Source organism: Syngnathoides biaculeatus, chromosome 7 (assembly GCF_019802595.1).
Source record: "Syngnathoides biaculeatus isolate LvHL_M chromosome 7, ASM1980259v1, whole genome shotgun sequence".
NCBI lineage: Eukaryota > Metazoa > Chordata > Actinopteri > Syngnathiformes > Syngnathidae > Syngnathoides > Syngnathoides biaculeatus.
In genome coordinates this window covers 31,157,477-31,174,391 of record NC_084646.1, presented here as the reverse complement: position 1 = coordinate 31,174,391, position 16,915 = coordinate 31,157,477, and the positions used below count along the sequence as shown (strand labels likewise).

General features: G+C 43.2%; 1 protein-coding gene and 1 pseudogene across 2 annotated transcripts in view; one reads left to right on the top strand and one right to left on the bottom strand.

Moving 5' to 3' along the window:
- The window catches only part of exoc2 (exocyst complex component 2), a 138,633-nt gene that overhangs the window by 40,088 nt on the left and 81,630 nt on the right, over positions 1-16,915 (top strand). For both annotated transcript variants that reach the window (XM_061825769.1, XM_061825767.1), the window contains exons 5-6: positions 196-309; positions 5,274-5,398. In XM_061825769.1, the coding sequence (XP_061681753.1) occupies positions 196-309; positions 5,274-5,398 (239 nt within the window). The remainder of the gene's footprint in view (positions 1-195; positions 310-5,273; positions 5,399-16,915) is intronic.
- LOC133503821 (small ribosomal subunit protein uS5-like) lies at positions 9,417-16,166 on the bottom strand (annotated as a pseudogene).

Below are 16,915 nucleotides of genomic sequence, written 5' to 3'. Positions count from 1 at the left end.
GAGTTCCAATTTAAAAGAGCAGAAATATCCAACCCATGATGTCTTGCATTTCAGCACCAAACACAGCTATCAGTTCATTGCTCAAAGAATGATCTCTTTTGTGATGATTCTTCAGCTTACTGCCGGTACAATAGGTATAAACCAATATAAACACTGGACCCCGCTAGCACATGTTTTTTGTATCCGTTTCCATAGAGGCAAGTTCCTGCTGAAAGATATTGAGATGACATTTCCAGGGATGAGTGGTGACTTCACCAGTGAGAACTTCTCTGCCACATGGTATCTCATTGAAAATCATGCAGGAACTAGGTATGTTTTTGTATTTCACATAAGAGAAATAGTAATACGAAGGATGCACTGATGACACTTGTTTTGTTCTGGTCTAATACGACTACAAGTAGAGAAATTCCGAATATTTGCCAATCATGCCATTACCAATAATGGTTGTACAGAAAAAAAATTGTGGGGGAGATTTTAATCAAATATTTTTCAGAAACACAAAAATAATTCGTGGAAATGTCATATGAGTCACTAGTAAAAATTTCAGGGCGGGGCAGCAAACCTTTTAAATCTGAGAGACCGGATTAATTTGAAAGGCTACCAGTTTTATGCACACTTCTAAGAAAATGAATTTGGTGAAATTACCCTTAATCAGGGTTCGCACGCGTTCCTAAAAACCCCTAAATTTTCGAAGGTGCATTTAGGGGCTCCAAAAAAATCCTTAAAATACGCGAAAACCGGTCAAGCCCCTAAAAAGGCCTTAAATTATAAAAAATCAAAGGGAGGACCTCTACCTCCAAAATTCTCCCGAAAAAAAAAATATTTTATTTAAAAAAAAAAAAATAGCGATCCGTCTGGCGTCTAAAACAGCTGGAAATTATCAACGAAAGTCACCGTGCTGACAACGAGTCGCCATCTTGTTGATATTCCATTGTTCGTTTCCGTGAGTCGGCATTTCACTTCGTCTTCGTTACGTCTTTCATCGATCCAACTTGTATCATGGGGAAGTGCATTTTTCAAGATGCTTGGGTTGAAAGTAAGGAGTTTGGAAGCTGGGTTCGTCGAGATGCAAAAGATCGACACATGTTTTACTGCCATTTGTGCAAGCAGAGCTACCAGCTAGGAAAGATGGGCGTCAAAGCGCTGGAGTCGCACCGGAAAAAAAGGAGACACGCTGATTTGGCGAAGACTCTCTCATCTTCCGTTGGTATGAATCTGTTTCTAAAATATAAAGATAGTGAAGCATCAACTTGAGGCAGTGGCACTAGCAGTGCATGCACACCTACAGTTGTCCAGCCATCGACTTCAACCAGCCAGAAGTCAGGCTCTATGAACGTAGTTCAATACACGAAGGCGGACTCGTTAAACGCAGAGATCGTGTGGACTTTAAAAGTGATCTGCAGCCATTACAGTTACAAATCTTGCGAAAATAATTCTAAAGTGTTTGCGGTCATGTTCCCAGACAGTGACATTGCAAAAACTACCACTGTGGGGAAAGGAAGACTTCATACCTGGCTACATTTGGCATTGCTGCCCACTTTTCATCTCTACCTAGGCAGAAAGTGAAGGCTGAATCAGAGTATGGCCTCCTCTTTGATGAGTCTCTAAATCATGAGATGCAAGAGAAGCAGCTGGACATTCATGTGCGATTGTGGATTGATGACGGGTCCGCACTTGCTACCTCACCTCTGAATTCCTGGGACATTCAGCAGCAACTGATCTTCAGGAGCGTCTGGACCCTATCGTGTGTGACTTCGGTCACCAAAAGCTGCTCCAGATCTCGATGGATGGCCCCAATGTTAATTGGAAGCTGTACAAATCAATTCAAGAACAAATGGAAAAGATGACCACCCGCCGTATGCTGCAGACTGGAAGCTGCGGTCTCTACATCCTCCATAACGGATTTCGAATCGATTGCCAGGCAGCTGGATGGGGGGGTAGAAGATTTTCTGTCCAGCCTCGACAACTTTTTTCGCGATGCACCTGCCAGGCTCGAGGACTTTAAACAAGTCACTGGATCCGACACTCTCCCTCTCATGTTCTGTAAGCACAGATTGCTTGAAAACATTAATGTGGCAGAGAGAGCCATCACCCTGATGCCACATGTGCGAGATTACTGCGAGGCAGCAAGGACGAAGGTGACCTGCCCAACCAACAGCTCCTTCACTGTTGTTCAGAAGGCAGCACAGGACCCCATCTTTGTTGCCAAGCTTCACTTCTTTCTCATGTGCGCCAGGCTGGTGGAACCATTCTTGAAATTGTACCAGACTGACAAGCCTATGCTTCCCTTCATCGCAAAGGACATGGGGACCCTCATCAAGACTCTGATGGAAAAGTTAATCAAGCCTGAAGTCCTTAATGCAAAGGCAGCCTCCCCCACCAGCCTTGTCAAGATTAATGTGGGTGACAAGTCACAACGGGTGGATTTAGCGAAAGTAGACAAAGGCTTTGCTGCTGAGAGACTGCTTCTGAAATCTGGCATTGCAACCGACCGTGTAAAGCAGAAATTTAGAATGAGCTGCCAAACTTTCCTGGTAAAGATGATAGAAAAGTTGCTGGAGAAGGCCCCCATCATATACAGTTTAGTCCACCTACTAAGCTGGATGGAGCCCCGGCACATTGCCATGAAAGATGAAAAGGAGAACAACAACAAAAAACTCCAAAAAACCTTACACATCATGGTGGATCACAGATGGGTGGAGGAAAGCAATTGCGACAGGATTCTGTTCCAGTATTCCAGACTGAGTGAAAAGATCCAAGAAGATGAGGAGATTAGGGTTGAGATGAGATGTTTTTCCAGTTTAACTGCATAGTCTCTCTTTCCAATGTTAATTTCTTTAGTCAGCTGATTTCTAGTGCGATTGTAGAGGGCCCTGTCCCCACTGCGAAATGCAATCTCTTTGGCCTGTTTTGGAGGACGCTTCCCCCCCATCGCGTGTTCGTTTAATTTCGGGTAGTGAGAATGTTGGTTATCCAAATACAGGCTGGAGATGATGAACAGTTTCTTCGAAGCTTTTACTTATGGAATATTCTGGGCACGAATGAGTGACAGACAATGGCTTTAGCAGATCAGAAGTGCAAAGATACAGAGGACTGAGAGCATTCCCCTACTATCAGCAGGGTCCGCATCACAAACGTATGAAAGGAAAATAAAGAGCATCAAAAAGAGCATCACAAGAGAACCGTATCATAAAATAAGAGCGTCACAAACTATCTTCATCATAATGACTAAGCTGGTAATAACTGGCACATTCCTATGCCCTGTTCTCTCCAGTAAGGTTAACTGATGATTTGGCATGTGTGAACAAAAGGTACGCATCAATAAAGTGATACACATCAATAATAAAAGGGATACACATCAATAATAAATTTCACCTGGTGGAGTTTCCCCAGTCTGACTGAAAACCATGGCTTGTTGTTGTTGAATGTGCATAAGGATTTTGTTGGAACACACACTTCCTCACAGAAACTGACATACGCGGTAACAATATCCGTGTATTCATCTAGGCTGCGCTCTGAATTTTCAAAGACACCGCAGTCTGTACAGTCAAAGCAGCTTAGAAGTTTTAATTTGGCCTTGTTGGTCCCGTTTTTAACTGATTTTTCTAAAGGCTTTGCACATGTAAGTCTGTCTGAAAACCACGGCTTGTTGTTATTGAACGTGCATAAGGATTTTGTTGGAACACACATCTCCTCACAGAAACTGACATATGCAGTAACAATATCAGTGTATTCATCTAGGCTGTGCTCTGAATTTTCAAAGACACTCCATTTTAACTGATTTTGCTAAAGGCTTTGACATGTAAGTGCTTGCCTTTATGTAGGTATTAAGTACAGCAAGCAGTGATCAGAGGAGCCAATGAGTGCGTGAAGAAGGGCACGATATGCGTTTTTGATGGATGTATAACAATTATCTCGAGGGAGTTCGTGGTTAAGTTTAGCTGTGTTAATAACTCCTAGGATAATGAGTGGCGAATCTGGGTGTTTTTTCTCAATTTCGTTTATCTGCTCAACGAGCGTTATAAGTGCTGCATTCATGCTAGCTTGAGGCGGAATGTAAACACCGACTAAGATGAAAGCTGTGAAGTCATGTGGCGAATAAACCAGTTTATAGTTAAAAACCAGCGACTCTGAAAGAGGGCTGCAGTGTGCGCTGAGCTGTGTGTCAGTGCACCATTTCTCGTTGATATAAAAGCATATTCCACCGCCATTCGTTTTCCATGTTAGCTCAGTGACACGGTCTGCACATTGGAGGTTGAAGCCGGGTAGAGTGATGGTGACGTCAGGCACTCGTCCACAAAGCCAAGTCTCCGTGAAGCACAGATCCGCAGAACTTCCAAAGTCTTTGCAGGTCTTAATCAGAAGCTGAAGTTCATCCATTTTATTGGCTAGGGAGCATAGGTTTGCAAGATGGATCTTTGGAAGCGTTAGATGATGTCCCCTCTTTCGCAGGAGGAATTGTGTACTGGCTTGCATCCCTCTTCGTCGCGAGGCTTTGAAGAGCGCGCCGACTAGGACGACGACTAATTTATTTAATAGGACGAATTTGCGAGTGTTGTCGAAAAACAGTCAGGACAAGACTCTCTGATGGTTAGCAAGTCCTCTCTTGTGTACTTGAGTCCCGAGACCCCCGAAAAACACAAACAGTACCATGGAGAATGTGCTGAAGTCTGCCACACTGGTAGGCGCCATCTTGGGCTGTCAGCTTGAAGGCATCCCTCATTGCTGTTGTCCTCCAACGTGTTTGGAGTTTGGCACCTCGAAATGCATTGACCACCTTACAACCACAGTTCCGGTCTGCCACCTCAGCAATGGAGGCGCAGAACATGGTCCACTCTGACTTAATGTCCCTGACCTCCCCGAGAAGATGAGGAAAGTTCTTTCGCGGGTGGGAGTTGAAACCACCCCTGCCAGATGTTTTCAACAGACCCTCACAATGAGTTTCGGCCTGCCATGTCGGACAGCCATCATTCTCCAACATCGGAGCCGTTGACCTGTGTCCGGGCAGGGGAAACCTCGATCCAATTCTTATATTCTTCACAGGGTTTAATAGAGCCATGCTTTGTTCGGTCCATATCCTAGGACCTTTTGCCGTGGGTGAGCCTACCAGGGGTATGAAGCCCTAATTATTCGGGGCACAAATCTGATTCCATAAAAAACAAATTGCTTTTTGGGAAAAACCCAATTACTATTTTTGTCTAAATAATTAACTGATGACTCATGGATTACTTGACAGTTAATGAAAAATATATTTTTTTGTTGTCGTTTCCTAGTTTCGAGCAGTTAAAGATTGCTGCCACCAATCTGAAAAAGCAGGCCAATAAGAAGAATGAGGGGAGTCTGGCCTATGTAAAAGGAGGACTCAGTACTTTCTTTGAGGCTCAGGACGCTCTGGCAGGTGAGAAGTACATAGTACATACATTCAAAATTTTCAAGCCGTTAACCCTTCTCCGCTCTCAAAATGTTCATGGTTTTATGCCCCACCAACCTTAAAATGAGACTCAGGGAATAGCTGCTTAAACTTTTGAAGTTTCTCTTCTGGTGCAGACGATAGTGTCAACCCTGCTAGTGGATTTTGTTGTTGTTTGGTTTAGTTTTAACAGTCTAAATACAAAGTCTACACCCCTCTATTTGAATGCCACATTTTTATAATATGTAGAAAGAAGGCATGATAAATCATTTCAAATTTCTTTTATTTTTGTGATCTATAACCTGGACTGCCCATTTGGGGAAAAAGATGGCACCTTTTTGAGAGGAGAAATATTTAAACTGGGGTTATGTTGACTTTTTTTATTCAGTGTAGATCAGGTTTTAGTTACATTTTTAGTTTCCACTATATATCTTATCTATTGTACAGATGTTTCATGGCTATCGATATGGAATTCAATAAGATCAACAGACTGGCTACGCCGGTTAAAAAAAACAAAACAAAAAAATGACAAGATCCTAAGAGATTGCAGTTAACTGCGTTTTGCCATGGCTAAGGCTAGTATCCCAGATGCTAACATGTCGATACTTCACTATAGCTCAACTACTTCATCCAGATTTGCCAAACCCTGTGAAACATGGAAGGTGGGCAGACCCCTATGTAGATTAGCAAAATGGGGTGAAACATTTTTTTTTTGCAAGTTCAGGTTGAAACCATCATGTTATCAACTCATAATTGTGCTCCGTGTCACAACATACAAATGGAGCCTCCTAACATTTTTTTCTGGGTTTGGTCATGTGACATTCGTTATATAGTGGAGGCAATGCATGAGAGTAATTGTCACGCTCTTTCCGATCAACAGGAGAAGGTGATATTGTCAAATGGTGGCCCTCTCTGAAAGTAACACAAAGATTATAGAAATCCAATTTGTTTAAATTATAAAAATGATTTTAATTCTCATTCTACGAACGTGTTTTGACTATAATTGGCAGGTGCAACATATTCTTGTCTCCCAAAATTTGGGGTTCAGTTGGCCTTTAAAGATCCATACAGTGCCATTCCACCGCCTGCACTGGAGAAAGCGGACCACACGTTCTCCAAAACAAGGGTGTGATTAACCACTGGGACCAACTCATTCAGGAGGTCATCTTTGGAAACAGCAGATTCAGAAAGACTGCTTTAGAATAACAGAATGGGATGTACTGCAGGGGTCTCACTGTGGGATCATGAAGTTGGTGGTGGACTGCCCGACTGACTATATTATCTTCAGTATGGATGTTATTTCCTATAGGAAATATATGCAGCTTTGCAAATAACTAGCCCTAGATCACTAGTAGCATGAGGAGTATTCTCAAGTAGAATACCTTAAATGATGCAATGAAGCATAATAATGTTTACTGTCAATTTTTGATAAATCCTATTAAGTATTTTCATCTTTACTTGCGTGCCCCCTGTTTTACTAAAGCCAACTGTGTTTCTCATATCCACTGTGGCTGCCAGAGCAAATGGTTTAAATTTAAACATCTCAACGGGCATCCACAGCAATCATGGTCTGTCACGTTTGTCCGTCTTGTCCCCCACATTGTCTCACAACCATCCCGTTTTGTCCACAGTAGCATGAAACAACATGGCTGACAGGAAAATACTGCAAATGTTGCCTTAGCTTGTCATACGTACATTTTGATTGTTTACTGTTTTCTTCCCCTTTAGCCACTCATTTACTTCTTTGCCCTATTTTTATGCACACTTTCTACCTCTGTCATTATTATTGCTTTCCGTGTATTTGTGCCCCATTTGGGAGAAAGGCAATGTTTTCATAGTTAGGGTCTGTATCCAAATAAACAGAGCTGTGCAATACAATGTAAGGCGGAATATTAGGATTGATGAAGCTGATAACATACCCAATATGACCAGTAGGAACAATGCACAGTCTCTCTTACATTTGGACGGAGCATGCCTACTGTGTGCCCGCTGCTTGAAAGGGAAATGTACAGTTTGCATCGCTAGAGGAAGGAGTGCAATGTAAATCGACTGGACCTGTGGCTGACACAGCCTAACTGATATATAGTGACCCTTGTGGAACAATATTATTTTTTATATTGGCAGTGCTGGAATTAAGCTGTCTCACCTCGCAGTTTGGAGTCAAAATTCACATTTTACACCTCGAAAAATGTTGAAAAGCAAAACTGCAAATCACTTTTACTAAGGAGACTGTTGTAAAGACAGAAGCCTAGTTTCAAGGCAGGACACTCCTGGCTCCAATATTACTGACCCCAGGACATGCACTGCTGTACTATGATTGGTTGTTGTATCCCTGTAGAATGTGCCCTACTGCTTCCAGACGGGGTGGAGGAGGGGTGGGGGGTTACATAATGTGACTTAAAGGTGGTGTAACTAATGTTTCCCACTTCACCCACTCTAATCCTAACCTTAACTCATTCCGAAACCGCCTTAAGCCCCCATCCTAGCCCTAAAGTTGAACAAACTTCTTTGTTTTGGTCATTTTGTTACATCTGCATAGCCTGCCCTTCACGCGACACAGCAGCCAATCATGTTGCAGTAGGGTGTGTCCTACCAAGAAACTATGTGGGAACCTATGTGACGTAACACATTTGTCACTGATGCATAGATGTGGAAGTGAAGCGATTCACTTGAGTGAACGGAACGCATGGTTGTAAAATGCAAATCCAAATTGAGAAGCGAGTGAGAAAAACGATAAATGGCAAAAGTGAGATCAAACATTAAACTGAAATGTAAGACGAATAAACACCCATTTGATACAATATAAAACATTCTTTCCGCCAAGTATGACGATGCTTCACAGGACACGAGAGACAAAGGCAAGAGTGTATGCGGGCAGTTTGGAGTCACTTCCAAAACTTTACTCATCAGGGATGAGAATTTTCCGCAGATTTGCAGAATTCTGAGTTTTTTTTTAGCTGAAAAGTTCATTGTTGTGAAACGACTTGATGCGGGGTGAGTCTGTGATCAAGACCGCCAGCATCTATCGGCAATGCTCGTCGAGAAATTAGTCTCAGCTGTGATAGCGGAAAACGGCATTGCTACCTGGTTACGGCATTACTATCTGTTTGCATTAAATTTGGTGTTTATAATAATGACATTTCGATTTCCGCCAGCAATTTTGCGGTATTTCATCGGTATTTTCATTCTAACATTTCTTCGAGAAGCATTCTGTTGTCTACGGCATAGATATAACTTATAGATGTATGTACGCATATTTTAGCGGTCTGCATGTTTTCCAGTATGGTGAAAGTCTTGGAGCAAAAAGATGAAGATCGTGCCAGGGAAATTGATAAAAACCATGGGTTAAAAAAGTGTTTCAGATGGGCATGGCTTGAAAAAAGTGTAACTGTGCAGATAGGAACGAAAACGCTATCAACCGACACATGCAAAAAGTGGACGTTCCTGGCAAAGTAGTGTGCACTTATCCAGGAGCATATCCAAACCAGGAAACACAAAGGTAAGTTGCACGTAAATTTATCAAATATTATATAATTGACAACTGTTAATACAATTAGGCCTATCTGTAGCCTCCCCCTGTAGATCACGCATTTTATCGCTCACTTTTATATTTCATGATCTCTCTCTCTCTCTCTCTCTCTCTCTCTCTCTCTCTCTCGCATATATATATATATATAAACAAATTACATTTGTACTTATTTCTGAAGTATAACTTGTAAGTGCAGTAGCCCATTTGATATAAATTTCACTGTCTACATTTTTATGTCTGAAGTTTGGCAAAATTATTTTGGTTTAGACTCATATTTTAAGTTTTCAAAATATTATGATTGCCCTGTATTTACACTGTTAGAAGTAACCAGAGGTCACCATTTAAAGTGTGTTTTATAAAGAATTTTCGTGCCCAAAGGGGGGTACACCCCGCCGCCCCCAAGGTGGACATTTTCAGTGTTTTTCTAAATTGGTCATTCTCATTCCTGACACATGTGCGCCTCTCTGTTCACACACACAAAACACGGAACCATGACTCCATAGTGTCATTTATTCAGCTAATGTGATTGGCTATCTTTAGCTAAAACACTGAACTGTGACTTGATAGTTATTTATTCAGCTAACATAGGTAGCTAACAATAACTAATGTCTACACTTACAGATATACTTGCATCATAACTCGACATAGCTGTAACTAGTCCATATTGTTTTACTACAATCTTGCCATAGAGTGGAGAGGTGCCATGCATGTAAGCGGACAAATATGGAGGTGACTCTCCTCTGCACATGCACAAAGGTGAAATTAACATTCATGTTAAGGCCACTTAAAACTTGTCTGGTCGACAACGCCCGCATTGCATCTCGTGACCTACCGATTGTCCATTTTCAGTGTTTTTCTAAATTGGTCATTCTCATCCCTGACACATGTGCGCCTCTCTGTTCACACACACAAAACACGGAACCATGACTCTATAGTATCATTTATTCAGCTAATGTGATTGGCTATCTTTAGCTAAAACACTGAACTGTGACTTGATTGTTATTTATTCAGCTAACATAGGTAGCTAACAATAGCTAATGTCTACACTTACAGATATACTTGCAACATAACTCGACGTAGCTGTAACTAGTCCATATTGTTTTACTACAATCTTGCCGTAGAATGGAGAGGGGCCGTGCATGTAAGCGGACAAATATGGAGGTGACTCTCCTTTGCACGTGCACAAAGGTGAAATTAACATTCATGTTAAGGCCACTTAAAACTTGTGTGGTCAACCACGCCTGCATTGCATCTCGTGACCTACCGATTGTCCCACGCAGCACCTCTGCATAGCTTGTGTGTAGCCTGCAAAGCACATGTCAAAAAAAGTGTCTGCGTGGGGAAAGCCACCGGAGCTCATGCCTTGTGATTGGCCTGTTTTAGTCACATGCTGTGTTGAGGTACTCCCGATTCCTCCCGGCTCGACATACCACCCATGCCACCGCTTTCACAATGGATTTTGCAGCATAATGAAATGTATCATCTAGTGATTTTGGTCCATTCTCTTTCATGTTCGCCATGGTTGTTGTTTTGTTCCTCATTACGTGAACAAAAAACAGCTACTGGAAATTACAAAAATATGCTGAGGATATTCCATGTTGCGTTGTCCTAGCCAACACCAGCTATTATCAACACCTCTGACTTGGAGAAAACTGCAGCACATTTTTAAAACTAAGCGTGGGTTGCGCTGCAATATAAAGGTAAACTACACGCAGGAGAGCTGCAGTGATGTCCGCGCAGTCGCTGCATGCACCAGTATGAAGAGGCTTTTAGTGTACTTTAACATAACTTTAGCCCTGTGGGCTGCAAAGTCTCTCTTTAGCTTGTGAGTACTGTTGAATCTGTGCTTTGTTTATTACTGTGACAAGGGCAGCATTACGCGACCATAGTGTTACGTACAGAGTGCTTTTTGTTTAGTGTAGTCACAGTACATATAGCCAACATGATGATCTCTACATTGAAAAAACAAAGTAGGGGAAAAACATGGGGTGTGTGGCCACAGAGAAATAAGAGTAAAATGGATCACTAATCACATACCTCAACAGAGCAGGGTTTTGGTGCAGGGAGATGAAGGAAATGTTTGTTTTCTGTCAAGGTTTCTTCATATTAAACAAAACAAATTGATGACTTCCAAAACCTCTAGCAGTCCAAAACAGTGTTTGTCTTATTCCTAATCAGCTGGACTAAAGTCATAATTCCACACCCTTGAACCCAATATTGTCACACAATTCTAAAATCCTGGTTGCCGCCTGGATGGCCTGGCCTCTCTGCACCGACACTCGGGTGTGAGTCTTTGCCAGGTGGTCGGTGAACTCTCGGTAGGGAGACTTGGTGAAGACGGTCTGCTTCCAAAGGTCAGGGGTCATGTAGCTTGTAAGTCTTTGAGATTGCGTCAAAGATGGCCTTGGCAAAGTTGCCGAGGGTGGCGGTGCACCCCCTGGCGGAGGAGTAGCAGTCATCGATACCAGCCATCATGAGCAGCTTCTTGGGCACGAGAGCCGACACAATGCCGGTGCCGCGGGGCGCGGGGATGAGCCGCACCAGCACAGAACCGCAGCGACCCGTCACCTTGCAGGGCACCGTGTGGGGCTTGCCGATCTTTTTTCCCCAGTAGCCCCGTCTGAAGGGCACGATGGACAGCTTGGCCAGGATGATGGCGCCCCGGAGGCCGTGGGCACCTCCTTGGAGCACTTGACCCCCAAGCCCACGTGGCCGTTGTAGTCGCCGATGGCGACGAAGGCCTTGAACCTGGTGCGCTGACTGGCCTTGGTCTGCTTCTGGACAGGCATGATCTTCAGCACCTCGTCTTTCAAACCAGAACCCAAGAAGAAGTCGATGATGACAGACTCCTTGATGGGCAACGAGTAGAGATAGATCTCCTCCAGGGACTTGATCTTCATGTTCTTAACCAGGCGCCCCAGCTTGGTGACGGGCACCCATTCCTTGTCCTCGGCCTTCCCGCCTCGGGCGCCGCGGGGCCGCGGCCACAGTCACCAAAGCCTCCGCGAAAACCTCCTCTACCACCGGCGTCGTCCGCCATTGGTGATGGTTGATACAGGAAGAAGGAACCCCCTTCTGCCCGCCCCTGGATGTGTTAATTATTGTCTCTGTATTTCTTTTGTTTAGGCACGGCTCCCAGACGTGCCTTAGAGGGGGGGGTACTGTCATGATCCTGCTGCTCCAGCCCGGGCTGTGCGGCTGTCTGCGCGGCCGCGCTAATTGGGAGGCACACACCTGCGGGCTGATCATCTCCTGTATATATAGGACCCGGTGACGACTGATTCTCCGCCAGTTCGTTGAGGTTCATGTCCCGTTCTAGCACTCTAGTATCCCTGATCGTCAACCCGTGTGTACCGACCTTCGCCTGTTCTCCGACCGACCCCGTAAGCCTGACTCCTTTGATACTCCTCCCTGCTTTGCTCGTTCTCCCGTGTACCGACTCCTGCCTGCCCGCTGAACTCCTCTCTCCGCCCGACGTCCCAACTACCGCTGCTGCACCTGACTGCCTGCCTGATCCCCACCTTATAATAATAAACGTTTTTCCCCGAACTACCTTGCATCTCCTGAATCCTGCATTTGGGTCCTACCTCCGTTCCGATGGGTCGTGACAAATGCTAGCTGATTAAGTAAGAATACAAAGTGGGTTTTTTTTTTAAACAAAAAGCCTTACTTTTTATGGATTGTGAATTTAAGAAATAAAAGCCATTGATTATATATAAAAGGAAACCAATTAGTCCTGTTAAGTGAAAGGTCTTTCTTTCTACTTTGTCTGGATAATTCCTCTTTAACCAAGCAAGAACATAGTTTCTACAAATATTCAATTTTCAGTAAGATACTGGAGTAGAAAATATATTCATTGGGTGTAGGTCTACATTCAACTCCCCATCATATTGTCATGTCTTTATAGTTTGATAAAATCTTTGCTTTGAGTACCTGTGTGAACCCCATCCAGCTTCTACCGCTTATCTGAGGTTGGGTCACACACGCAGTAGCTTTAGCAGGGACACCTAGACTTCCCTTTCCAAAGCCCCTTCATCCAGCTCTTCCAGTGCTATCCCAAGGCGTTGCCAGGTCAACTGAGATGTAGTCCTTGCTCTGTGTCGTGGTTCATCCCTGGGGTGTCCTCCTGGTCGAGAGTACCTGGAAAACTTCACCAGGGAGGCGTCCAAGAGGCCATGCTTTTCCATTTGAAGACCATAGTCTCAGATTTGGAGTTGCCGATTCTAAACCCAGCCGCATCACGCTCTGCTGCAAACTGCTCCGGTGAGAGATGGCGTTCACGGCTTGATAAAGCCAACAGAACCACATAATTTGGAATAAGAAGAAATGCAATACTGAAATCACCAAACCAGACCCCTCTATGCCTTGGCTGCGTCTAGAAATTCTTTCCATAAAAGTCATTCCGTTGGTGACAAAGGGCATCCTTGGCGGAGGCCAACTCTCACCCAAAACGAATCCAACTTACTGCTGACAGTGCGAACCAAACTCTGACACTGGTCATAAAGGGACTGAACAGCACATATAATCGGGTTCGGTACCCCATATTCCCGAATGCCTCCCACTACAGGACTCTCCTGAGGGACATGGTTGAAACCTTCTCCAAGTCCACAAAACACATGTAGACTGGTTGGGCAGACTACCATGCACCCTCGAGGATCCTGCTGAGGGTGTAGAGCTGGCCCACAGTTCCACGGCCTGGACGAAAACAACATTCCTCCTCCTGAATCTGACGTTCCACATCCCTTTCGAACCTGCTGTCCAATATCCCCGAATAGACCTTATCAGGCAGGGTGAGGATTGTGAGCCCCCTGTAGTTGGAACACAGCCTCTGGGTAACCCTTCTTAAAAAGGGGGACCGCCACCGCGGTCTGCCAATCCAGAGGCACTGTCCCCGATGTTCACACACTGTTGCAGAGGTGTGTTAACCAGGACAGCCGGACAACATCCAGAACCTTGAGGAACGCTGGACAAATCTCATCCATTCCTAGGGCTTCGCCACGGAGGAGCTATTTAACCACCTCGGTGACGTCAACCCTGGAGATAGGAAAGCCCCCTCTGAGCACCCACACTCACACATGGAAAGGCGTGTCGGTGGATTTTGAGGTCTTCGAAGTATTCCCCGCACTGACGCACAGTGTCTTGAGTTATGTATTTATTTTCATTTTTCATTGTGCAACCAATGTACACATTAAAATGAAGTACATTTAAAATGCAGTCTTTTTCCCATGCATGTGCTGGAGTCACAGGAAGCGTCCACAATTCCTGGTGTCTCCTCCGGCATCCCCAGCATCTCTAACGCAATTATGTTCCAACGACTGGCTGCTGCTGCTTGCCTGCCTGATCATGTCCTTACCCCTGTTAAAAAAAGGTCCTTTGAATTTACTTAATTTGAACATGTACATCAGTTGAACATGATTAAAATGTGTTAAAATTAATTTACCCCTCTTAAACCAAATCTGTCATTATAATGTTCACAGTATGTAAATTCAAAAGACCCTTCTTTCAGTGCATGTGCTGGAGTCGGAAGAGATGTGAGGACAATAGGCATCATAATTGATCAACTTGATCAATGAATAGGTGTCCTCACAAATATCAGTAATTGACTAAATAATCTGGTTACCAAGTAAATTCCAAGTCCTTGCCTCTTCTACATTGTTGAAATCATATATTGTTGGGCATGGATTGTTCACCAGTGGTAATTGTGCATCTGTCTCTGTGCTGATTTATTCTACAAGTTTCTTAGTATCACCTCCAAGTGTCACAAAATCGCCAAAAGCTGTAGAAATGTGCGTATGCCAGGCGTGAAGTTGGCATGAGGCACCACACATTTACCTCTTGATACATCTGAACTTTGCCGTGAAAAAGAAAGTAGCGGACCCAGAAAAGCGGTAGAAAATGGATAGATGAATACACAAGAAAAATATAAAATATTAGCGCAACAACAAATCTGTGACTTCCTCCCTTATTTTTCTCTCTGTCTCAGATAGTGACTGTCCTTTAATTCTCCCTTAAAGGTCTAATCCAGAGGAAATGTATTTGATTTGTCTATCATACAAATGAAGCTAAAATTTCATTAAAACATATTTAAAAAATTCTAAACACAACGGAAATGAAATAAATTAGCATCAAAGTCTGTCTCAAGATTTTGTTCCAAATGTCGTTTAGGAATCTAACATCACGTCCAGGCAACATTTAGTCAGAGAGTGAAAAAGCTAGCAAACATGGTGAGGAACTGTGTTGCATCTGGCTGTTCTGCGACAAACGCTGACTGAGTCAGCTTACATGAATGGCCGAAAAACGAATGGATAGGCAAGATATGGACCAGGTTTGTGAAGACAAAGCGGGCGCATTGGAGTTACAAGTCAAAGTCGATAGTGTTATGTTCCAAGTATTTCACGGAGGACTGCTTAGAAAACCCGCACAGCGTTCACTTGGCTTCGCTAGCAGGTAAGTATGTCCATGTTCAATTATATCCATGTTCAATTGTTTAGTATTAGTTTTAAATGTAAATACAATGTGATGTTTAGGAGGTGACGAAATTTGGACAGTATATAAAGTTAGTGTACAGTTGACGCTGAGGTCTTCCTCAAATTCGACGACAGCAGTGTGTGCTCTCCAGTGTTCAGTGCATTATAATATAGGCTAAATGCATGTAAATAACGTGAAGAATGTGCTGTAAACAATGGACATTACTCTGATCTGACAAAATATTCCAAATTGAAAATATGAATGTTTTTTGTTTTATCTTGCAGAAAGCCAAGGTTACTACCGTGTGCCTGTCCAACTATCCACTTGTGCCTTTCACCAGACAATGAGAATTGTAACCCTAAACCTAAAAGACGAGCTTATAAAAACCGAAATGTTAGCAGTGGCAAATTCCCTGAAATTTAGATTATTTGCTTGTTTTTCTGGATAAAAAAAACTATGTATAATTCACTTGCTTGTCATATCCATAATTGTCAGTTTAAACCAATTATCAGAAGTTGTGTATCTGATGTAGGGTCAAGTGAGTACCAAGAGCTGGCAGACATCATTGAAAGTGCCTGTTTGAGTAAAGATGTGATGAAGCTATCTCTAGTGGGACAGACTTCCAGTATCGAGGGATACCACAGTGTTGTGAACCACTTTCCTCCCAAGATGTGTGACTTTGGATATGATGGGATGAGAAACCAGTAAATGACAATTACTGAATTAGTCTGTAAGACATCAGTTAACTTTCAATTTTCTGTTTGATAGATTACGCTCAGCAGCACTTAATTTCAACGAGAATGCTCAACGGGCTCAAGCAAAAGACAAATCTGGCAGTTTGATGTTCAACATCACCTTTCCAAGAGCAAAACAAGGGCATCACACCGTGAAGAAGATAATGCAGGATTATACTTTTGGTGAGCTCGCCCCACCCCACAAACAAAAAACGCAGAAGGACACAAAGAAAAACCCTATCAAAGTATAATATTGTAAGTATAATTACTCTGCAATAATATTAAACCTGTTGAATTTAGGCTAAAACTCAGTTGTTGACGTCACAAAGGAAACATAGTCAAAATATAAAATCAAAACATTTATGACGTTAAGTTTATGTCAGGGCCATCGAACAGCTCGACAAAAATTTGACATAGTCAAATGATTCATCCACTGAATAGAATAACTTTGAACGCCAACAAGGGAAGTAACCTTGTTTTCAGAAAGACTTTCACTATGAGGCTTGCCACTTGCAGATTTAACCTATAGGATGAAGGAGTAAACCAGGACAGCAGTATCTGCATATGTATGAAGTAATGTAATTTCCATGTTTCAGGGTATGTGGAAAGCGAAGAAGAAGAGCTCCGGACCCTCTATGTGGATGCGGACATAACGGCTCCCTCTGCTGACCCCCCAAGCACCACCACTCTCAGCAGCCAGTACACAAAACCAAACAAAGATTTGGCTACTCGGGATCATTTTTCAAGATTTTCAAATCAAAGCTGTTGAAATTA